This window comes from Desmodus rotundus, chromosome 4 (genome assembly GCF_022682495.2).
Source record: "Desmodus rotundus isolate HL8 chromosome 4, HLdesRot8A.1, whole genome shotgun sequence".
NCBI lineage: Eukaryota > Metazoa > Chordata > Mammalia > Chiroptera > Phyllostomidae > Desmodus > Desmodus rotundus.
In genome coordinates this window covers 84,627,573-84,653,437 of record NC_071390.1, presented here as the reverse complement: position 1 = coordinate 84,653,437, position 25,865 = coordinate 84,627,573, and the positions used below count along the sequence as shown (strand labels likewise).

The 25,865-nt window shown below is 36.9% G+C and overlaps 1 protein-coding gene across 4 annotated transcripts in view; it reads left to right on the top strand.

Moving 5' to 3' along the window:
* Positions 1-25,865, top strand: part of FAM13A (family with sequence similarity 13 member A) — a 278,405-nt gene that overhangs the window by 10,404 nt on the left and 242,136 nt on the right. For 3 of the 4 annotated variants that reach the window (XM_053922889.2, XM_071221261.1, XM_053922887.2), the window contains exons 2-3: positions 13,015-13,204; positions 20,981-21,190. In XM_053922889.2, coding sequence (XP_053778864.1) covers positions 13,048-13,204; positions 20,981-21,190 — 367 coding nt within the window. In that variant the 5' untranslated portion in view covers positions 13,015-13,047. Of the gene's footprint in view, positions 1-320; positions 393-13,014; positions 13,205-20,980; positions 21,191-25,865 lie in introns of those variants that run through there. The other variant, XM_053922888.1, reaches the window with a different exon arrangement.

Below are 25,865 nucleotides of genomic sequence, written 5' to 3'. Positions count from 1 at the left end.
TGGAGAGTAAAAAACTTTTTTAAAAAATGTGGCAGAAAAGTGAGAACTAAGTGGCACATAAATACATGCATGCGGGCTGATACACTTTTCTTAATCTGGGACTCTTCTGCTTAGTAGACATATTTGTGGCAGCTTCTCAGCTATGCTGCTCAAGACAGTCTTCACACAAAATAATAGACTATCAAGTATTTGTAGAGTGTACGTGTGCACTTATGGATTCTTGAAGTGGGACCCAGACTGGTTTAAAGGTATTTCCTATGTCCATTGACTAACCAACTTTCTCCATTTCTTTTGTTTTCCTCATTTTCTATATTGGTAGCGCTGTCAGTAAAACTATGGTGGGCTCATCAAATTTACTTAAGCCTATATTGCTACTCATGTACAAAAAAGAGGTAGGTTCTTTACTGTGAAATACCATTTTTGGTTTTGTTTTTTCTCAGTAAATCACTGAGAGGCAGGCAGAACTGGAAACTATACTTGCCGATTAATGTTATTTTAGTCTCTTCTAGTTTGAAATGTCACTTTTGGGTGACTCAAGCTGTCAGGTGAATCCTGAGTCTTTCAGGTTCCCTGCCCCTCCTGCTGTTTTATCCAGGGTAGCATCTGGGCATTTAGAGGACACACGGGTGAGAGTGAGGAGGTAGCATATTCTAGTAGATAAAGAATGAGGGGACTTTGAATGCATGTGTGTACATTCTTATAATATACTCTGGATTTTCCTTTTTGTGGGCAAGTTCAGATGTCATATCTGTGACTAATGAAGTTGCAGTCAGTTCCTCTGGGTATTATCAGAGCCCAGTGTCCACCCATCCTGACTTAGCCCCAAGTCTTACTGGAGCTGGAAACAATTCCAAAGGTATTGGGCCCTATAGCCTTTGTCCCTAACTTGGGCACCTCCACTCCTGTAGCCTTACCACCTGGCACTGTCAGCTGCCTTACATGTACCTCATAGTGCAGGCAGGAGCTATGGTTACAGTACACAAAGGCTCACTCACCATGGATCAAATTAAGGTACTCTTGATGCTGATTTCCTGAATCTATTTAAAACAAAATACAAAGCAAAGGAGGGGGAAAGATGGGGTAGGTTTACCTACTTAGAGTCGAAGTGAGATGAAAGGACCACACTCCCAGCACCCTGTGTTACATTGGGTTCATCTCTCCTGTTGAACGGAAACAAGAAATTATTATATGTACCCCAGGCGCTGCTAGAAGACATCTAATGTACCCAATTAAAAAGTGGGCAAAGCTTGTAAACAGAAAGAGCACAAATCAGAAATACAAGTGCAAATAAACATGAAACTTGTTCACTCTCATTTGTGGTTATAAATACTGGCAAATTAAAAAATGTAATACCAAGGGATGATGAGAGAATGGGAAGCAGGCACTTTCACATGCTGCTGATCAAGCTGTAAACCCCTGAAGCATCTTTGTAGGGCAGTGTGGCAATATATCAAAATTTATCATTTATATACCTGTTGATCTAGCAAACTCATCTCTAGGAATTTATCTTCCAAGTACTTGTACAGTTATGTAAAAATGTTTGGAAGAATATATATTGCTGAATTATTTGTAAAACCAAGAACTGTAAATCTAAATGTTTGTAATATTGGTTAAATCAATTGTTGTATCTCTATGTAATATAATATTAAACAGCTATAAGTGCCAATATGGAAAGATCTCCAAATAGATCAAGTTGCAAGAGCAAAGTGCAAAAATATGCAATAGTGTAGTTTACTTGCTTTTCAAAAAAAGAACATGCATATATATACTTAATTATGCATAGAAAATTTCTGCAACAAAACGAGAACTTTTAAAGCTGGGATAGGAAGACCTTTCAGTTTAAACTCGTGTGTGTTGTATGAGTTTTGATCAAGTTCATGTGTTACTTTTGTTAAATTTAAATTAGTAAAAATAGAGACTGCTCAAAGAACAGAGAACGGTAGCTCTGTCTAGAAATAAGATTGGTTTAAAATCATAAAAGCCATGACTATTAAGTTTGGATATTAAATACTTTCACAGAAGCATGTTGAACTATATAAATTATTTGAACTTGTTTAATATGTAAAAGGAAACAGACTTTTCCTCCAAATTTCACAGGACAAGACCTAGAGCCAGGTAGAATGTAATGAAGCAGTTTCAACACAGTAGGAAGAAGTGTCTAAAGATTCCAGTGTCTAAAAAATTGAGCTGGTAGTCTAATGAGATGGTCAGTGCCCATGACCAAAAGTAAGACAGAGAAGGCTGAATGTTCATAGGTTGACTTGGCAGTCTGTCATGGAATTAGAATGATAAGGTGAGATGTCTTTGTAATGTTCTACATGTTCTAAGATTCTCTAATTGTGTGCTTCCTCAAATTTGTAGCTCTCAGCCCATTTTACTTTTTTTATGAAGACTGTTAGATATTTAAAACACACATGGCTCCCCCAACCCCCTGACTTGCTTCAGTTAGGGCTTCCTTTACTTAGAGGATTGGAGGATTAGCCAAAAGTGAAGGTACGTTGCCACGATGTTAATAATAGAGCTAGAATGAGAGAAGGAGGGAGAACATTTTAATTGACGATTGGAGTCTTATTAGCTATATAAACAGTGGAGATTTTTTAAAGTGATGTAATTAGGAATAGTGCTTCAGGATTGCTAATTTGTTACTGCATTTCATCATATAAAATTGTATAAATTACTTAAAATTATACAATGGAACTCAGGCAAGTGGTTCTTTCTAGGAAAAATGTTTGTAGACAGTAGCAGTGGAAAAGGTGTGATAAAAGAAAAGTGGTTGTTATAAAATTGTTTTATAATCAGTTAATTTACTTTTGACTTTAATTTCTAGAGATTCTCTTAATATTTAAAAAACTAGTTTTTGTTAAAATATAAATAAATTATCTCAGATATATTTATTTCTGCAGTTTATACTGTAAATAAATCACATAGGCCTGCAAATACTTATATGCAGCATTAGTTTTAAGCACATTAGAGTTTTCTGAAGCTAAACAGTTTAGTCTTAATTTTTGCAAAAACAAAATGTTTAACATTGTAGCTCTTGACTGTGTTAGGTCTTGAATGTTAAATAAGTCTTTGTAAGTTAAAAAAAAATCCTTCTGTTTTTGATTTATATTCTGCTTAAATTTGTTGAGAAACAATAGTGAGAATAGTACTTTCAAGATTATTTTTCAAACTTGATTCATAGCAACCTCCTGCAAAATGATTCTCTTCTGTTTAAATCCTTTTTGGCTCTACCGAGACTGCTAACAATGATAAACAAAAGGTTTAACATTAGTGACATTAACAGTTGTCCCCTTTTCTCCAAATAACCAAGTGCCGATAAACACACGAATGTTTCTGGGCTTTCAGGATTTTTACATGTACGTGTGACAGCAGTAGTCACTTGAAGTGGCCCATTCCAGAACTTACTTCCTCTGGATTCACCGAAGAGGGATGAGGTGTGTGATAATGAAGAATGTGCGATGTTTCTAAAAGCAGATTAAATCAGTATATTCTTTCTACTGACACGAATAGTATTATTTGGCAAAAAAAATTACTTGATTTTTTCTGTTTTTAACAGCTCTTTTGAAGTGTAATTTATTTGCCATAAAATACATTCATTGACAGTTTTCAGCCATTATTTCTTCAAACCAGTTCTCCATCCCTTGCTCTCTTCTCCTTCTGGTACCCCTATAATGCAGATGTTGTTACCCCTATAATGCTTCATGTTGTCCTAAAGGTCCCTTAAACTCTCCTCATTCTTTTTAATTATTTTTTTCTTTTTGCTACTCTGATTGGGTATTCTTTTTTTTTCTGCTTTGTTTTCCAAGTCACCGATTTGATCCTTTGCTTCATCCAACCTACTGTTCATTCCTTCAGGTGTATTCTCCATTTCAGATATTGTATTCTTCATTTCTGATTGGTCCTTTTTTATGGTTTCTATGTCCTTTTTCATGCTGTTGAACATCCTTACAATCATTACTTTCAACTCTATATCTGATAAATTGCCTGCCTTCATTTCATTTAACTCTTTTTCTGGAGATTTCTCCTGTTCTTTCCTAAGGGGTCTGTTTCTTTGTCCCCCCATTTTGGCTGCATTTTTGTGATTGTTTGTACGTATTAGATCTACTATGACTTCTTGTCTTCATTGATTGGCCATATGTCATAGGCATCCTGTGGGGCCCAGTGGTTCAGTCTCCTTGATTACTTGAGCCAGCTGCTCCAGGAATGTCCCTCATGTAGGGTATGTGGACCCTCCTGTTCTAATTGAGCCTTGATTGTATTGGCCCACTTATGCATAGGGTCAACCCTCAGGCTGGCTGACTGTGAGGCTCACCCCGCACCACGGCATGTGAGCTTCTGTGCAGATGCTGACCACCCATAACTCTGGCACTGACCCTCCCTGCATCTGCCCAGGCCTCTAAACCCTAACCAAGGCAGCTGACTCCTCAACAGGGCATAAGCTCCACGGGGTGGGGCAAGAGGGATTCCCGAAGCTAGTGCTATTGCCTTTACTCAGGCTGATGCCTTAGGGAGGGGAGTGTTCCACTCAAGAAAGATGGCATCTGCAGGGTGGGAGAGGGACGCAGCACAGGGATCCTGGCAGCTGTCCCTTTAGCTCTCTCCCCAGAGCCACAAACCCCAGACTCTTTTCATGTGACTCTAGTGTACTCTGGCCTCCCTTCACTGGAGCCCAGGGTGAGTGGACCCAAATGAAATTTTGTTCATTGGTCGTCTGAGAGGGTGCCTGTGTCTCTAGAGAACTCCCACATCTTCTTTGTGGACAGAAACCTCGCTGCTTTTCACAGCCAGATGTTATGTGGGCAGCTCTGGTGCTCTGGGCAGGGGACCCCAGCTTAGGGTTTAGATCCCACACTTCTCAGGGGGAACCCCCTGCAGCTGAGACATCCCTCCAGAACCTCAGCCACCACCCATGGGAGCAGGGTCAGCCTTTTTCGTCTCTCTGCACTTCCTACAGTCTCAATGTGACTTCTTTTGTAAATCCTTGGTTCGCAGATACTTTTTGAATAGTATTTTTGCTTCCATTAGTAAAGTACCCAGAAATGGAATTGCTGGATCATATAGTAGTTCTATTTTTAATTTTTTTGAGGAATCACTGTACTGTTTTCCATAGTGGCTTTACCAGTTTACATTGCCACCAACAGTGCATGGAGGTTCCATTTTCTTCACGTCCTGGCCAACATTTGGTATTTCTTGTCTCTTTGAAAATAGCCATTCAGAAAGTGTGAGGTGACATCTCAGTTGCAGTTGTAATCTGTACTTCCCTGATGATTAGTGATGTCGAGGACCTTTTTATGTACCTAGTGTCCATTTCTGTGTCCCCTTTGGAAAAATGTCTATTCAGGTCCTCTGCCCATTTTTAATTAGGAGTTTTTTGTTTGCTTGTTTGTTTTCTTTGCATGTTATTGAGTTTGTATACATTTCGGCTGTTAACCCCTTATCAGATACATGATTTGCAAATATTTTCTCCCATTCAGTAGGTTGCCTTTTCATTTTGCTGGTTTCTTTTGCTGTGCAGAAGCTTTTTAGTTTGATGTTCTCACATTTATTTATTTTTGATTTTGTTGCCTTTGCTTTTGGTGTCAAATCCAAAAAGCCATTGCCAAGACTGATGTTAGGGAGCCTACTGCGTATGTTTTCTTCTAGGACTTATATGGTTTTAGGTCTTATATTACCATCCTTAAATAATTTTTGAGTTAAACTTTGTGAATAGTGTAAGATGGTGGTCTGGTTTCATTCTTTTTGCATGCAGTTGTCCCGTTTTTCCATCATCATTTATTAAAGAGACTGTCCTTTACCTATTGTGTATTCTTGACTCTTTTGCCATAAATTAATCAACATATATGTGTGAGCTTATTTCTGGGCTCCTTATTCTGTTCTATTGATCTAAGTGTATTAATGCCAATTCTATACTGTTTTGATTATAATAGCTTTGAAATGTAGTTTGAAGTCAGGGCATGTGATGCCTCCAGCTGTGTTCATCTTTCTCATGATTTCTTTGGTTCCCCAGGGCATTTTGTGGTTCCATACAAATTTTAGGATCGTTTTATCTCTTTGAAAATGCCATTAGAATTTTGATAGGGATTGCATTGAACCTGTAGATTTCTCTGGATAGTTGACATTTTAACCTGACCAATTTTTCTGATCCATGAGCATGGATTATCTTTCCATTTAGTTGTCTTCTTCATGATCTCTAAAAGTATGTCTCCAAGTTAAGAACCATTGTTTAGACTACAACACACATGATAATAATAGAAAGTACAAACTATTGTATTGGGGTAACTAATAAGGTATCAAAAAAGTACTTTGAGTGTTAAAATTAATGAGCTAGGTTTGGAAAAATTGACTTATAGAATGCTTCAGATTTCCTTGACTTAACAATACATTCAGTAAACAATTGTTGCCATTCTGACAGTATTATTGAAAAATGTGATTTTTTCCCCCTTGCTCGTGTAGAAGAAGTCCATAGATAGATATTTCAGGCAGACTTTAGTATGTCAACAGGATGCAAACTACCCCCTACCCGACACTCCCCCCCCCCCATTTTTATCTATTTTACTGTCCTTAGAGCCTAGGTTCTACCTTCTGGGTTGCTGCACAGTCACAAGGTAGCTATTGGGCATTACATCTGTGGCCTAAACAGAAAGTGGGACAGGGAACAGACTGAGTTGGTCTCCCTTTTAAGGGTTTTTTCTGGTGGTCCAAACACCTTCCATTTGTATCTTATTGGCAAAGTTTAGTTATATGGTCATCTGTATCTACAAGAACATGCTGCAAGGAAAGTGGTGTATTTTAACTGGGTGCTTTGCTTCCCACCCTCTCAAACAACATCAGAGTTCTGTTGGTAAGGGAGAAGAAAAACATGCATTGTATTACCCCTGAACATAGATACATGCATGCATAGACACTTTGTGCTTGAAATATTTTAGAGTATTTGAAGACGTGATGCTGCCCCCACTTCACGTACCGCATAACAGGCACACACTGCAGCTGGAAGTGAGCTCTTACACAGTGTTGTTCCACCTAAAAACGTGCACAGTAATTCCACCTAATAACCAACACATGTGCAAATTTCCCCCCTCATCCCCCAAACACAAGGACTTTTTGTTTGTTTTTTAAACAGAAACCAGTGAAGATTCCTGTGTTATACTTGTAGTTTATGTATTTTAATTTTTTTAAAGCTAGAATCAGTCTTTCCCTCGTGACAGTGATGTTTTGAAAAGTCTGGGCCAGTTGTCTGTTAGAAAGTCCCCCATTCTGGATTTGTCTTATTGTTTCTTCATGGTCTCTTTTACTTATTATTTAGCTCCTGTATTTCCTACAAACCAAGTTAGATTTAGAAGAAAGATTAGCTTCAGCTTAAACATTTATGGCAGGAATACTTTATAAATGATGTGTTCTTCCACATCTTGCATCACATTGTAACACGTAATGTAAACTCTTGTCATGGTTAGTGATGATCACCTTATCTTCTGGTCAATTGTGAAAAATCGTGTTCTGTGAAAAGTCCTGTTCTCCAACAAACTTGCACTTGATTTTTAGTATTGAGGGATAATTGTTGGTGGAATCAGTTATTACATGATTTATGGAAAATGATGATTTTCTGACTCTCTCATGTGTTCTCTGTTTAGCTGTGACATTCTTCTGTAAAGAGGACCTTTACTTTTTAATCCTTTTCTCTCATTCTTCGTAATATCACTGTGGATTCAGGGATTTTTATTTACACGTTACAATCAATTATAGTTGTTACTCTCAGTGCTCCCGGTGTTCCAAATTTGGCAGGTAAGACCCCTGTTTAGCTGGCCCACAGGTTTTTCTCACATACGCCATTAGTCCTTGAGCATTTCATTGCTTTCTGGAACCAGATGTCTCAGATTCATTTTATACTTCCTTGTACCCCTTTTATTTGGTGGTGAAGTGGCTTTCTATTTTACACATTCCTAATTGAATTTATTAGTCCAAGCCCAGTTCCAAAGAGTTTTAAAGCACACAATTTTGAATTTAACCAGCAATGTAATCTGATTTTCCTTCAAAGTACCTTAAATTTGTGGTACTTAAATTCTTGGAGAATTGCCTTAAGGAAATAGGGGCCATTGATTTTTAGTAGTGTAAAACCGATTTTGTGTTAGGCTTTGCAAACAGAGAGCTGCATGGACTATTGTTCCCCTTCAGCCCTCCTAGGACCGCCTATACTGAAGGTTCTGGAAATACAGTAGTGCGTCGTGATTGAGAGCTCAAACACTAGAGCCAGAGCACCTGAGGGGCTACATTCTAGCTCTAAAACTTTCTAGTCATGTCAATAGGCAATTTTTCTTTGTGCCTTAGTTTTTTTTTTTTTTGTCCCAATCAGAGTAGTAAGGTGGTTTGCAGATTTAGAGGTGTTAATTTTAAAGCACTTGTAACAGAGTCTGGCACAAAATCAGCAATCATTAAATGTTAGGCATTATGAAACATCCAGGTTTCCTAAGCTTAGCCTATTTACTAGATTAATAAAACTATTCCCTAGTCAGGTTTAATATCAGAAATATTAATATTGCTTCTGAGCATCTCTTACTTTATTGTAAGGAGACTAAGAAGCACATAAATAATCTTCTTTTCCTTTACTACAAGAATAAGAATTTTGTTTCTCATTTCTAGCAAGTGCACAGGACATGCTTTTTGATTCTCCCCCCTTCCCACTCACAGACAGCTTTCAGCTCTGGTCCTCTGGACTCAGATTGCCTGAGTGTGACTCCTGGCTACACCACATCGTTGGTGTAACCTGGAGCACATTGCTCGGTTCCTCTGTCTCTGTAAGATGGGGATCACAACAGTAGCTGCCGTTCCTAGTGTTTCTTTATTAGGACTTAGTGAGTGAAGCCATCTGAAGTATGTGAAGCTCGGAATGACATAGTCAGTAAACACTCCCTAAAAGCTAGCCACCATTATCATTCTGATTTTCTTTTTCCCTAAAACTCTAGTTTTTTATTTGCTTGATTATTCTTTGTCTTTTAAAAAGTACTTTATCAGTTAGTTGGTGGTGAGTGTATGACGGAACAGAAATGGATTCTGTCTAACTTAAGGCCAAAGAAACTTTCCTGGACAGTTATGGAGTGGATCCCCACATGGATGGAGCAGTGGAAGGAAAAGTGTCAGAGAGGGCAGCTGAAGGACCGTAGCAACAGCCGTGATACAGGTGGCAAGAGTTAACCTAATGGTTGATCTATTATAACGTCCTGTGTGCACTGCAGCTGGAGTCGGTTAGCTCCAAACAGTTTTCTGTCCACTCACGATGCAGTGGCCTTCGGGACAAGGGGTCTGATTGACCCAGTGGGGACCCTGAGCCCAGCCTTTGCTAAAGGCAGGATGGTCATTTTGACTGGCAACCTCATTGGTGAGGGTGCAGTCAATCCCCAAAAGGCAGTCAGGATTTGTACTTTAAAAAAGGCGAAGTGGAAACTAGGTGGCCCCAAACCAACAACCCTAGTGCAATGCATTTTCTTAGGTGTCCCAGTAATTTTTTTAATCACAAATAAATAAAGGCATTAAAAAAAACCAAGGTCACCAGCACTTAATTATAAAAATAAATATTGGTTTAAAATTCAGAGAATTGGGCTGTAGGCCCAGCCCTTTCTCGCTGAGTTTATCACAACTTTTTGTCCTGGTTTCCTTATTCCTAAGGTGACATTAATTTCTTTGAAATCTGCTTAACTGTAAGCATTAAGTGGCCCCTAAGGATTGCTGTAGCAGTAAAACCTCGAGGTACCCTGCGTGTCGTTTTTTAATGTGGGAGCCTATCTTGCTTTTAAACACGTGCACAAACACACCCCATATAGTCCACTTTTCAAACTCGAGTGATCTATGGCAACGTACGCAAACCGAAGTTTAAACCATTAAGTTTGACTCAGAATACCTCAGTTAGTAACTGTTGTTATTTTTTAGCTTATATTAGGTCAGGAAAGATAAGATGTATATTTGAGAAGCTAAAATTTTCATAGATACTGATGTTTATAAGGAAGCAGTGACGCAATCATTGTATAAGAGGAGAAAATAATTGCAGTTTAAATGGAATTAATTATAAATTACTTCATTTCCAGTTATTTTTTCCCTTATGATTAGAGGCTATGGATATTTATTATCAGAAATGATTTTATATTTGTTCTAAGGTAGTGTATGTATTTTTTAATACTTTAGGTGTAAACTTCTGAAGTAATAAAGTACTTTGTGTATAAACTACTAGTAACATCTTATTGCTTCCTGTTAGACCCCTTCATGAGCTGGGCTAGATGAGCAAAACTTTATAATAAGTATTTTTGAACACTGAAGAATCAATTCAGATGTCTCTGGAAATAGAGCTGTTTTGTTTCAGTGTGGTTGTTTTTAAACAATATTTACTTTTAAAAGTGTTAATCTGAATCAGGTTACTAATTAAAAACAATAGTTGCTTCTTTATTACTATGATTACATACAAATGTACTATGTAGTATGACTCAATATAGAGTAAATAGGTAGTTTAATTGGCAATCACTTCAAAATACGTGAGGTTAATTGCATGTCTCTTACTTAAAAACTTTCTAAGCCATAATGCCAACAAGATTGCTTATTTACACTCTCTCTTAACAGGAGACGAAATGTACTGTCTGCAATTCTGACTAAGCAAATGAAGAGCAGGGGCTCTTAATAGGAAGAACATTAATTCAAGGTTTTAAACTCAAGTATAGACAGGATTCCTAAGAAAACCTTTAATATTTCTGATAAAATCTTGATGAATTCTGTTATTTATGTACAAAATTATTTTATCTCTATCATTCAAAAATCGTACTTGTGTGTTTAGGAGATTTAGAGATATATAGAGAATAAGTAGGTCATCAGACTGCCTGCTAACTAAACGTGTCTCAACCATGATGCCTTCTGAAACAGCAACCTGTAGTCCACACAAACATTGAGTATAGGAATGGTTAGGTTTCTCTCTATATTTTTAAGAAGAAATCAGAATATTTTCCTGAAGGAAAAAGGATGACAAGGATACTGATGATGATGATGGTGATGATGATGGTAATAATAACCATCAATGCCTGAGTGCCTGAGTGCCTGAGTGCCAGGCACTGTTCTCAGTCCTTTATGCATGAACTCATTGCAGCCTCTTACATACTTTGAGATAGGAACTCTTGGTATCCACATTTCATAGATGGGGAAACAAGCACACAGAGGTTACGTGACTTGTTTAAGGTTCACAGCTAATTAGACCAGAATAGGATTCGGAACAGGGAGCCTTGTTCCACAGTCCCTGGTCTAAACCACTAAGCTAAAAGGAAGTAAGATAAAATTTGTATAACTTAATGTCATTGTCAGCTGGTTTTAATGCTCCAGTTGAGACTAATATTCAAAATTTCATTAATACTAGTTACTTTCTAGCTGCTTGCTCACCAGATATACTGGGTTGACTAAAATTTGCCATGTGTTAGTTGAAGGAGATTGATGTATTTTTAAACCCACAAGAAAATATTATTAGCTGTTACGCATTTGGCTGAATTAATAAATCCATAATTTCCTTGATTACTGAAATCATAGTTCTTGCTCATATTACTGCTCCACAGTAGCTAACACTATCCCATGTCTATAATATTAATAAATCCTACATCTGTATTGTGACTGTATTTGCTGAATTTTCACTAGGGAAATCTGGCTTGCAAATAAGACCTGTTAAAAGATGTGCATATTTCAAGGAAGGTTGGTCTGATTCTACAGATTATAAAATTCAAAATCAAATTGAGATTATAAGGACCCAACTCAAAATCAGGATTGTAGAATTAACTTTGTATAATTGTCTTGGGTCACTATAGCATTTACCATAGTTAGTTACGATAATTATACACAAACTGCCCTATAACATTAATATAAATCTTAATTATGGAGAGGAAAGTGGACTTAGAATAGGATGAAATTTATTAGTTCTATAACTTTTACCAAATTACTTAACACTCTGATCTTTGTTTCCTTAACTCTAAAATGGAAGTAATATTTCTATTTTTAGATTATAACAGCTCCATGAGCTTCTACTTACAATACTTATACTTCGATTAGTTGCTTCATTTATTCTTAAAAAGTGAGTTTCCACCAATCTGCTATCTCTGTTTCCAAATATAAAATTTTTGCATTTAACCATCTTTCTTTTCAGTGTTTAGACTTACAGATACACAGGCATTTTATAAATTGCTCATTTAGTTATATTAAACCATATTAAAACTTTTATAACACTTCCTTGGACAAATTTTTATTAAAAATGAATATATGATTTTTTTATTGTGTTAGTTACTTGAATTAAGTGAATGTAAGTTGAATCTTCTGTTCATAATAGGTACAGTCTTTTTGAAATTTTTAAAATTGTGACTACCTGAAATGATGCTCTTTCAGAGACATGGCATTTTGAACCTCAAAGAGAATTGAATTGATTTTATGTGCCTTAAAATGCCTGAGACATTCACAGATGTAATCAAATAAGAGACAATAAATATATATTCCATATTTATATAAGCATATATATATATTCTTATACTTATATAAGTATATATTCTTATATTTGTAACATTTCAAATTAAAGCTACCTTAAAATGACATCTAGATAAATTTTTGTCTTTAGAGACCTCTGATGTTTCAAGATCTGGAGCTGCATGAATTTTCAGTGTTCGTATGTTTTATTTTCTTTTTAAGCAGGTACTTCTGAGTCACACCCCTTGGTTGCTGTAGTAATATCTTAGATACCGCAGTGTATTGCTCTCTCCTTCAGCTGCAGTTAGGTTGTGGGTTTAGGTTTCTCATTATTTTCACTCCTTTTAACCATGATATCAGTTGCACCATTCCTAACGCTGAACAACACATGAGAGATGTTACAGATTTTGAGTTGGAGTAAAAATAAGTGAAGGATACTACTATATGTTTTCAAAACTTATATTTAATTCAAATGTTTCTGGTGTAACCATGCAACCACCTGTGGTAAATATTACTGACTGCTCTTTTTTCTTACGCCCTTTTAAGCAAAGTAAAGCAACAGTTCGGCTGAAAGAAGATATGAAAAAGGTAGTGGCAGTGCCACTAACTGAGCAGAGGAATTCTTCCTATACAAAGTTGTTCGGCGTCAGTCTCCAAGACCTTCAACAGCAGGGACTCACTGAGAACGGCATTCCAGCTGTAGTGGGGAATATAGTGGAGTACTTGACAAAGAATGGTAAGTCAAGTCTTACCTGTTGTTTTTACAGCTTTCACATACAATAAGAATGTTTCTTTTAAGTGAATTACTTCATAACACATAATTTTCTAAAATTGAATATTTTCTAAAACATCGTAATTAGAATATCAAGTTATTGGGAAGTATACTTTCCCCTTTAAAAAGGACATTAAGACCTGGCTGGGTAGCTCAGTTGGTTAGCTCATCGTCCTCATACAACAAGGTCATGGGCTCTATCCCCAGTCAGGGCATGTACGAGAATCAACTAATGAATGTATGAATAAGTAGAACAACCAATTGGTTTCTCTCTCTTTCTCTTTTCCTTTCTCTATAAAATCAATTAAAAATTATTAAAGGACATTAAGAGCATTATTTTGACAATACTAATTAGTTTACCATGGAACAATCACTTTAGTTATTGAGGTTTCTAGTTTGGAATGACTTCTAGTGTTAAGTGCTAAAATACTGTTCTAATATTAATAGTGTATTTTCTTGATTCATTACATTTCAATTGATAGTTAATAGGTTTTTAAAGTAATGGAGAACACTTTTTGGGTTCTCTGGCAGCTGAGGTCAATCATGATTTGTTAGATGCCTCAATGGTCTTCATAAGCTCTGTGGACACAGCAGAAGTGTATGATGTATAGGCTACAATGGGGGTGTCGTTTACTTTCGGAGTGATAAAATTAAGCATGTAAAACCATTGAACAGTAGCAGTACATTGCATGATAAAAAGATGAATTGTATATCTTCATTATTAAGAGCTATGTTGCATCATAGGCTTTTTTTTTACAATTTTATTTAAAACCTGGATAATTTGAAAAAATTATAGCATGTCCCCTATGCTCATGCTTTCACAGTAGGATAGTATGATAGGAGAGTGGCAAACTATATAATAAATGTCAATACACTTTAAAAGATTTGGAAGGGAAATATTCTGAGGAAACAGAATTTTCATCATTTTCTATACTGAAACAGCCTTTCTATACTAAAACAAGGTCAATTGCAGAATAGAATTTAAAACTTGTGGGGAGTTTTGACCTGGCCAGGTAGCTTAGTTGGTTGGAGCATCATCTCATACACAAAAAGTGAGTTTAATCTCCAGTCAGGACACAGGACGTGCGTGTATGGGAGGCAACCAACTGATGTTTTTCTCTCACATCGATGTGTCTCTCTCTCTCTCTCTCTCTTTCCCCCCACCTCCCTCCCTTCCTCTCTCCCTCTCTAAAATCAAACATATCCTTGCATAAGGATTTAAAAACGAATGGGGAGTTTTAATGGTCAAACTTAAGACTTCAAAGAAATCCTGTACTTTGTGCAATTTGCTTCGGGCCCTGTATCTTCCCACAATAACACATCTGTTCCCCCTGCCAAGAAGAACCCTTCACTGGAAATACTTGAGAAACTCAGAGCATTTCTTCCTCTATGGGAACACATATAGCTTGTCACAGGGACAGTTCAGACCTGAGAAAGTCAGGGGTTTTGTCTTAATTGAGAAACAGCTATTTCTTCTGGTAGTTGCTAGGTATATAGATGACAGAATGACATTTTGTTCTGAAAACTAAAGAGCCATGCTTGCATTTTTGCCTTGTAGTAGTTATCATCTTATTTTTAGGGGAAGATAAGCTTCAGAAGGGCAGGATTCCTATAGAATAGCTCTAAATTTGTTTAAGTCCTTTAAAAAGTTAAATATGAAAGGTTTATAAACAAGTGGCAGAAAGATGGGACCTTAACCAACAAGATCTTGAATGTTATTAAGATCAGATGTTATAAAGTTAAAGCTTTTTACGCTCTAACTTAATAACATGTTATTAAGATAGAATCCATTTACATACTCATTAGTGGGTAAAATTGTCCTACTGATTTAGATACAAATGGATCTCCAGGTAATTCACTTAATCTGTTAAATAGGGTTCTGCATTATTTGTTTGGATGCCGAAGTGTGACCACCTAAAATATTTTGGTTCTGGCATAATTGGTGTCCTGATTTTTTTTTCCGACAATGATTGAATAATATAGCCTTTTGAGGTAAGGCTTATGTAAAATCATATTACATTTTTAATCTTTAAAAATGATCAAATAGTTAATAGACTTATGTGGTTCAAAATACAGGAAGACACAGTGAAAACTCTCCCCCTCCAAATCATTGTCCCCTGATCATTCATGTCCCCTCCCAGAAACAATACTCCCCTCCAAGAAACTGTCCTAATTTCTGATTAGTATAGCTATGGCAAATATCTTTGATGAATGAATATATAAGCATATATGTTTATGTTCTTTTTCCACTTTAACATAAATACAGCACATCATGTACCTTGTTAGGAAGCTTTTCAACCTTACCAGTATATTTTGGATGTTCTTTCATATTGCATAAAAAGCTTTACTCATTGAATTCGTTTCCCCCTACACACTTCTACTATGTGTCATTTCTGTAAGCAGTCACATACCGATGGGCACCGATTCTTGCCAGTCTTCTGCTGTCTACAAAGACTCAGTGATTAACTTAAAAAATGTTTTTGGCATACATGGAAATTTCTTTACACTTGCATTTATTTTTTTTAAATTTAGCAACATGCTTCATTCTTTTTTTTTAACATGTCATTTCAAGCGCTGTATTCGTAGAAGTGCATTGCTGACTCAAAGGATATGCGCCCAGTAAAAGTTAAACTGGTTGATATTCACCCCATCAGTACATGACAATTTGGGTGAAAATTGAATTGAAGATTGGTTTTATTCTACTTCTCCTTAGTATATCTTTAGTTATTCTCTAATAGGGTATATTCAGGTCATTCAATAACATGTTTTAGTGGGAAAAATCAGTCATTGTTAACTAGGAATGTGAAATAGAATCGCTAGTGGAATCTTTTCAGAATGCCCTTGCATGGGTGGTACCTTAGATCTTCCCCCTCAGAATCTTTGACTGGGCAAGCTGGGAGAGGTTACCTACCCAATATTGTGGAAGGCTATATAGTTAATTACTATTTGGAAAACCAGAAGCCCCTTACTGTATTTGCAGCTATCAGGTTAGTAAGCCAAAGAGCCCACGTAAGTTTGAAGGGTGGTACAAGTTTGAGGGCAAGATACTTCACTTAGTTTTATGTAATTATTTTGTACTTTTTTTCAAGTCAGCAAATATTTATTGTGCACCTATGAGTAGGCACTCTATCCAGTATGGGATATAAAGATGATTAGACATTATGGTTTAACCATAGGTAGACATCGTGTTCATACTTCGTTAATTAGATACAGACATTTAACAATTTGACATGCGGAGAGCTCCTACTATAAAGGAATTTTAGGACAGAAAGGGTTTATTAAGGTCTATATCAAACAGACTTTGGACTTTTCCTTTAAATAAAAAGTGTGTGTGTATATATATATGTACATATATATACACTTTATATATATATACATATATGTAGTGTATATATATACTTTAGATTCAGAGGAAAGTCTTGTAAGTTATGAGGCATGTCATGTGCAGGCTATTTTAAAGTAACTAAGCTTGCACACAGTGTTACTGGACTCCTTCTCCTGAGCATGAAGACACTGTGTGATACACCGATTTAAATAGTGCAGGATTCTCTACTCACCACCAGATGTCAGAATATGCTTACATATTGTTATACTGCTTTCAAAGCCAAAATGTTCCAATCAGGCAAATTCTGATTTCTGGCATATTTAGTTTCTAATGATGTATTCACACTATTTCTAAATAAATATTTGAATTGTACAAAAAAGTAGAATGATGTAGATGTTAATTTGCTTATATAATTTCATTTCTAAACCATTATATATCTTTATCCTGACCTGAGGATGAATGATTTTAGAGAGGGGGAGGGAGGGAGGGAGGGAGGGAGGGAGGGAGGGAGGGAGAAAGAAAGAAACATCAGTTGCTTCTCATATGCTCCCCAACCCAGACCGGAGACCAAACCCACAGCCAATCAGGGCACATGCCTAGGAAATGAACCTGCAGCCTTTCGGTTTATGGGATGACGGTCCAACCAAGTGAGCCACACTGGCCAGGGCTCTAAATCATTATTAAATTGGTGTTTCATGATGATTAACCCCTATCTGCTGAAATCAAATCTAGCAGAGTTTCAGAAATGTATAAGAAAGCTACTGCCCCTTCTAGATATCTCCTTCTTCTGAACATTTGTTATCATCATCATTTCCTAAAAATTTAGAGTAGGAAAATTTAGAGATTATATAGTCTAGTAAGCCTCATATGGGTATTGGATATATTATAAGTGCATAAGGGGCTTTTAAAACTGTACAGATTTTTCCCCAGAGTGTAAATATAGCCATGGCCAGGGTTAAACTTCCGCTGGTTGAAAATCACTATGGACCATTAGAGTTGTTTGAGGGAGAAATGTTTCTGCAGGAAGAGTTGCGCCAGTAAATGGAACAGAGGCAGAAAAAAAAAATGGTTGAGAAGCATTAACTTTGATTACTTTCATTTATAATGTATCTCTCCACTAGTAAGGTCCAGTAGAATTAGAACCTGGAAAACCAAAGCCAATTCTTAGAGCTGGGTGGTTATTTTGGAATAACTGGACATATGTTTATTGGAGGTCAAAAACCTTGTTGAAGAGAAAACCTAAGGTTAGAACTAGAAAAACTAAGGTCAGAACTGTAAAATCTGATCCAGGGAGCATTTACTGGATAAAAAGCAGGCTCAGGAGCTGAGTAGATACAGGAATATGATGCAAAATTCTAAATTTTCAAGATTTGGGCCTTGACCAGGAATGGCATCCTCTTTTATTGGGTTCTGTCTGCTCGATGCCAGTATACATTTCTAATGTTACAGATGAAGCTTTGTGGAGTGGAGAAAACAGACCTTGAAAGTTTAAAAAAAAAAATGACGAAGCTAAAGTCTTCCAGTAGTAACTCTGCATTATTAAAGGAAATGGCATATTGTATTAGTTATCTGTTACTGCAGAACAGATTACCCCTAAACATAGCAGATTAAAACAACAGTGTCTATTATCTCACAGTTTCTGTGGGTCAGGAATCTCAGCACAGGTTCAGTGGTGTCGTTTGTCTTAGGGTCTCTTATAAGGCGGCTGACACGGTGTTGTCTGAAGCTGCAGTCATACCAGGCCCTGACTGGGGAAATGTTCACTTCCAAGCTCATTCACATGGCTGTTGTCAGGATTCAGTTCCTTGTAGGCGGTGACCTGAGGTTTTCAGTTACTCACTGACTCTTGTCCAGAAGCCACCCTCAGTTCCTTGCCACATGGACCTCTCCATAGCTACCTTTCTAAGGTAGCTAACAAAGTAAACAGCAGCTGGATCATCACAGTGAGCAAATAAGAGCCAGAGAGAGAGAACACAAGCAAGCAAGATGGACACTGCAAGTCTTTTATAACCTAATTTTAGAAATGAGATTAGAACCTAATCATATCGCTTTGCTACATTCTGTTGGTTAAAGCAAGTTTCTGGGTCCAGCCCACATTGCAGGGGAGGGCGTCACACACAGACATGGACTCCAAGTAGGGGCATCATTGGGACCCTTTGAGAAGCTGCCTATCACATGTAGCAACTGGTATCCCCTCTGATTACATGGTACCCTGGCCATCCTGGTTGTTAAATATTTTAATATCATCTGTGGTTTCACAATTTTTTGTCAAAATTGAGCTAAAAGTCATCTCAACCTTTGATATTCATGTTCTTCACAGCCAAATAATATATGTGTATATAGAAGAATATAAACACTCACCAGACTAAAAAACCCCTGAGAATAATGGTAGTGTTCGATTTTTTTTCTTTCTCACAGTTGATTTCTTTAGTACCTAACATAATGCCAGGTACTCATTAAATATTTGTTGAATTAAAGGGTTCATAAAATGCTTTATCAAAGAAATTAACCCTTTTTCTTTAGAAAGAGCAATATAATTAGCAGGTAAGAGAAAGAAGCAAAGGCTGATATAAACAAACATCTTCCATCTAAATAATTCTAGTGGGCCCTGGCCAGGTAGCTCAGTTGCTTTGAGTGTCGCCCCACATGCCAAGGTTGCGGGTGTGATCCCCAGTCAGACACACACAAGAATCAAACAATGAACGCATAGATAACTGCAACAACACTGATGCTTCTCTCTCTGCCCCCCCTTCTCCCTTCCCCCCTCTCTCTTCTTCTGTCTCCCTCTCCCTCCTTCCTTCCTCTCTCTCTCTAAAATCAATAAATAAAATTTTTAAAAAGTTATACCTAAATAATTCTAATAGGCTTCAGTGCTTATATCATCGCTAATGTTCACCATTAGGTTCTCGCAAAGAAGAGTGACAAGCTGAGTCCTTGGGTTACTCTCCCTCAGAAAGATTGTTTCCTACACCTCTAGCATTCCCTCATGGTCTGGCTCCCGTGCGTGCATGGTGTTCCATCCCCTCCAATCCACACAGTGAGTGAGCTGAAAACCATTATCTTCTACCCTAAACTAGATACCATCCCTTAGCGCCCACTTCACCTTATCCTTTAAAATGCTTTTCCCCTGGATTTCTGGTTTTCAAACCTTAAAGTTAGCTTTCAACCCTTCTTCTTCCCTACTTCCCTTTTGTACTAAGTTCCCAAATCACCTTTATTCTCCCCTTTTCACTCCCCTCCCACCATGACTTCTGTCTTAGTGCCTTACTGGAATGTAGTCTCTGGGAGGCAAGTTCTCTGCCCTCCACATTCTCTACTTCTTCGGAGGTAGGTCTTCCTTACACCTTGATTATATTGTGTTCTCCTCCAGCCCCCCCCCCCCCAAATTGATGAAGTACTCCAATAATAAAGTCTGTAGTCTTTAACTTGGCATTCATGGCCCTATCCCACTTCTTCCATTTATTATTCCGTAACCCTTAGACCTGACCAGTGCGTATTTTCACCTGCCTACCTTTATGCTGTACTGTCTCCACTTCTTATTTCATATATTTGATCATCTCTGTCAAGGATAGATCAAGGTTTTTTGCGTCCTGTTGCTTAATCCTTTTGGAGCCCTCTTAAGAAAAAGAATACAAAATTAAAAATACTAAATTAGGGACAGAACATTGGGATGGGCCCAAACAAATGAGGGGCCCTTAACCTTAAACTGCATTAGCTTCACATACATCAGCCTCAGCCCTTTCATCTTGCCTATATTTTAGCCAAAAATTATACAAAGGAGCCAAATGTTCATCCACGAAGCCTTCTGTTGACCCCAGCCGGCAAGACTAATCCTCCATCAGTCAGCTAAAGCCAAGCATCTTGTCTTACACTAGTTTATAGTCTCATAGAGTCTTCCACTTTGAAATTAGCAATTACTAAAGAAATATTACTTCTTAATTAAATTAATACAAAGATAATCACATATAGTTAAGGAGTTTTTACATACATGCATATTATATTTTTAAAATAGTTCTCAAAATGCTAAGAGAAAGAAATTTCATTCATACAGTACCTAACAGAAACTTAACCCTGGGTTCCAGTAGCAGTGAGGGTAAGTTTCTGTTAGGTACTGCATGAATAAAATTTCTTTGTAGAGTGGTGTATGTTCTATGATTATATATGTGCTAACCTTATTTTTAGAAGTCAGCTCTTATAATAATTGTATATGCTTTTTGTGGGTATGTAGTAGACATGAAAATTTATTATTTTAAGAAAACATGTTTACAAAATGTGAAACCATTCCAATGCTTGTTTATGATAGTTTTTAGAGGCTCCTATCCTGAGATTCATTCATTTTTGTTGCTACTCTTCTTTAGAGCTTATATTGTGAGAGACCTCTGCTTATTTTCTGTGTGTCCCCTTTACTATTCCAGGACTCACCCAGGAGGGCCTTTTCAGGGTGAACGGCAATAGGAAGGTGGTGGAACAGCTTCGACTGAAGTTCGAGAGCGGCGTGCCCGTGCAGCTCGGGAAGGATGGTGACGTCTGCTCCGCCGCCAGCCTGCTGAAGCTCTTCCTGAGGGAGCTGCCCGAGAGCGTCATCACCGCGGCCTTACACCCTCGGTTCCTGCAGCTCTTCCAGGGTCAGTGCAGCAAACCCTCTTAATGAATTCAGCAGTTTTACTCTTCAGTTAAAACTGAACTTTTAAATATTAAATATTTTCATTTTAAATATTTAAACTGGAAATATTAAAATGAGCTTTGAAATATTTATGATCTCTCCACACCACCATCTTGCTATTTCACTCACGGCCCTCATCTTCTACTCTGAAATAATACTAACTGACTATGAATACCATGATTAAATGGAATTTCTAAGACTGTTGGTATATGAATGCTTCAGTAATATAATAATGAGAGTTCCTTATGCTTTCGGGCCAAAGAAATCCTTTTCTGACTAATGACTGCCATAGGAGTGAGAATGAGACATTAAATTCTGTGTAGGAAATACTAAGGAAACTGTCTTTGGTGAGTGGTCTTTGAAACTGAAAGGTCACTAAGTGCCTTCTTTTTCCCATAAACAAAACTGAATCCTAAAGTAATTGTATTTATTCCATGAGGTAAAATTGATTTATGATTGTAGCATGAAGTGATTTTAAATGAAGAAACTTCATTTTTAAATGTAATAATGATAGACTTAATCATTACTGAGTTCTCCCTCCTAAATATAGGAAGAAAAACTATTTAATTTTGAAAAACCATTGTTTTATAGTTTTGCCAAGTTAGAGTGAAAAAAGGGAAATGTGTTCATAAGAGTGTTACTTACGAGATTAAGCAGGATGTTACTTAAAGCCACATTCCTTGAAAGCGGTCATGTAACTATTCACATGTAGTATACTACAGAGTGGGATAGTGAGAGGGCCATGTTGTATTCTATTGAAAAATAATGATAATATATAAAAGCAAAAATCGTGGAACCATTTGTCAGATTGTCTACAGTGCTTTTAAGCTTTCTGCATTAGTGACATTTGGTAAGTGACACATGCTTGACTCTTGTTCTTTGGAAGCTGAACTTTTTCGTGTTCACGTGCATGAGCATTTCAAAAAGGTAACCACTGCTTCTATTTAAATGGCTCTTACAGGGAACATTTTATCAATGTCATAGGGATGTGAAGCTTTAAGATAAATTTCTGAAAATTAGTTTAAAATAATTGCTACAAAAACTAGTTGAAGATTTAAAAACTGTGTGCTTGATACAAAATATTTAGTAATAAAATATTAAGTATTAAGAATCTTTATTAATATTAGTATCTTAATATTAGATGCTGATAATAATAATATTAATAATACTGATATTTGTGAATATTTGTGAATTTTAAAAGCTTTTATCACGTTACCTAGAATAGCTTTTATTTGATAATAAGATTGGACTTATTTTTTAATTTGTTAATATTAAATTATATTCTCATTTGGTTATAATTTAGGTCTTCTTTGTTAATTATTTTCTCATTCATGGTATGTTTCCTTGATGGTTGGAAAATCGATATGCATCATAAAAAGTATCATTCTAAGAGCAAGACTAGTTATGGTATATAGCACTCTCTAGATATGTGTAATTATGCACAAATAACATTCTGAAAGGGACAGAGAAGCTAATTTTTTATTTTATTAGTATTCTCTTATTTCATGAAAATGTCGGGGGCCAGATCTGAGATGTTTCATGAAGAAAGTATTAATGGGGCACCTACTACTTATGTAAACTGCTAAGCAGAGGGACTGAGGTTTCAGACTGTATAGCCTCTGCAAAATAAACTTCTCTCTCTAGCAATCCAGGTAGAAAATAAAGAGTTACTGTACTTCTGCTGGTTTATCCTGTGCGCAGCGCTCACACTGCAGAGGGGCATGGCTCTTTACAGACTCACGGAAGGCAGTTATAGTATTCTCACCTCCCCTTTTCTGCAACACACTGATACATAAATTGTTTTGATGTAATTTCCTTAACAAAACTACCCTGCTTTCATATTTCAGTCCTCATGATAACAGCTTATTTTTTCCTGATATTTTGTCACAACTCAAGGCTAGATTTCTTTTCAAAAAATGTTGTTATGGGCCTTCAAATTATATTCTGTATAAAGAGCAAGCTGTCTCATAATTGAATATACTTAACATTTTAAGATCAAGATCCTATCTTCCATACTTAATAGGGTGGAATTCTGGCGTCTAAACAAAATGCTTTTAGACACTTAAGCCAAACCAAAACCACCAGTGAGGATGGTCTGGACGCTCGCTGGCACACCCCTGCTGTTGTAGACCAGTCTGAGATTTTGTAGATCAACAAGGGCCCTCTCTGTGGAAGAGCGCCCTTTGGATTTTCATTTTTACAACAACTTATCAGCTTTAGACTTCTCTGAATCTCTGGGATTATTTTTATTTTTAGTTGGCAAACTAATGTATCTGCATACCAGGTATTCATCAAAATCTATCTAAAAGTTGATTTCTGTAAGAATATTTTGCTTCCGTCAAAAGCCTGGTGTAGACAATTCATATTTAAGAGATCATTTTTTCCTGTGATCATCTTTTCCTGTTTTCATATTAAACTTATCTCTTATTGCAACAACTCATCTTCCATAATTGAGGTTTTAATATAATTATCTCAGCTTGGCCATATTCCATGCCTTTGATCCTTTATTCTTATCTTGGTGGGCCAGTAATAATGTTTTTTCTTTTAATAGTCTCAGGTGTGTTATGGGAATAGATATGAATCGCAAGCAATGAAAACATTTTAGGATAGGATTAATTTTATATTAACTAGAAATCCCTTTATGTGAATTTTCTCTATCAAAAAATCTTCTACAATAAAAATGCAAATATTTCTATCCCATAGTTGAATATGGAAGGGCCACCCTGGCAGAGGGCATTTTTTTCAGACTGCTGTGAATGGAAACTAGGAAATTAGGAAGGAAGCTCTGAGGCAAGGTTGAATTAGCACCAGGGAGAGCTCCATGAAGACTCTGTGCTTTGACAGGCCCTGAGGCAACTATTTTTGTTTTGTCTTCAGTAATTCAAATCTTTTCTGTCTGCACTTAGGTTGAGGCCTTTACGTTTTAAAATGGTCAGACTGTCAGACCTAATCTTTTGTTCTGAAGAGAAGAAGCAGTTCTTCAACCTTCCAGGAACATTCTGTATCTGATTACTGCTCCTTCTCCACCTTCGGGTGAATTGGGGACTTAGCCTGAAGGCTCAGACGCTCTTAGCTTGGTAGGATCTGAGGTACCCTATGTGGGGGCTTTGTAAGTTGTTTATCTCAGAGACATAGCTGTTTTTATTAGAGAAAGAAGAGAGATCCTGATGTGGCATCTAGACAAGTTGTCAGGTAATACAAACAATGGAAACGAAGAAGGAAAGTTATTATGGGGCCATAATGAGTAAAATGAATGTCTGTGCTTGGGAGAGGCTGAAGATGTGGACTTCGTAGTCATCTGTGTAGACTCCTCAGTCTTCATACTTAGCATTCTGAGCATCACTTATGTTTGGACAGTATTGTGGCTGTAAAGAGATGACAGTAGCTAATTTTATATAGCTTTCATTATGATTTAAGTGCCAAGATTTTGCCTAGATGCTTTATATATGTACAGCCACTCCTACAAACACGGTTTCCCTTGAACAATGCAGGGGTTAGAGGCCACAACCCCCCTGCATAGTCAAAAATCCACATATAGGTTTTGACTCCCCAAAACTTAATGACTAATAGCCTATTGTTGACTGGAAGCCTTACCAATAACATAAACAGACAGTTAACACATATATTGTATTTCTATCTATTATAGACTATATTCTTACAATAAAATTATTTCAATAAAAATGTTATTTAAAAATCATAAGAAAGAAATACATTTGCAGTATTTACCCCAAAAAACCCTGCACATAAGTGGACCTGTGCAGTTCAAACCCGTGTTATTCAAACATCAATTGTATTTCATGAGTAAGGAAAGTGAAGCTCAGTGAGGGTAAGTTACTTATCTCCTAGCAAGCTGGGAACTCCCTCACTACAGAACCCATACTTTTACTGTCGTATTTGCCGTGCTAGTCAGCTTGGCCTGCCCTAATGAATGCCACTGGCTGCGGGGCTTGAACAGCAGAAATTTATTTCCTCCCACTTCTGGAGGCTACAAGGTGAAGATAAAAGTGCTGACAGGGTTGATGTGACCTCTGTCCTTGACCTGCAGGTGGTGCCTTCTCATTGCGCCCTCACTTGGCCTTTTCTCTTGCGTATGTTCTCATGCTGTCTCTTTCCTCTCACAGAGCCCACCCTTTCTGACCTCAGGTAACCTTAATTGCCTCCTCAGAGGCCCTATCTCCAAATACAGTCACACTAGGGGCAGGCAGGGCTTCCACCTGCGAATTTTGTAGGAACCAAATTCAGTGCATAACACTGCTTTTGAAAATATGTCATAATTTGATAAGTGTATGAGTAAAACTAAATTAGTAAAAAGTCTACAGTGGATGCTATTTAGGTGTTCTCTGGGGTAGAAACCATTATTACAGAATCGATATGTTTTTTATCTTGGAAATCTTTCATGGCTAAGAGTAAAGAATGATTCTAAAATCTGTGGGAAAATTGTACTGAGGTGTGTTTTCTTTATCTGTATAAATTTTTGTATGTTTTTAGTTTATGTTCTAACATTGATTCTCTTTGAGTATTCATCACCTGCAGTGATAATACTCACTGTTTAGTTTAATACCTAGCAAATATTTTATTTAGATAATCTCTCTTGATCCCCGCAGCAGCTCTAATGAGATACAGGCAGGATAATCTTC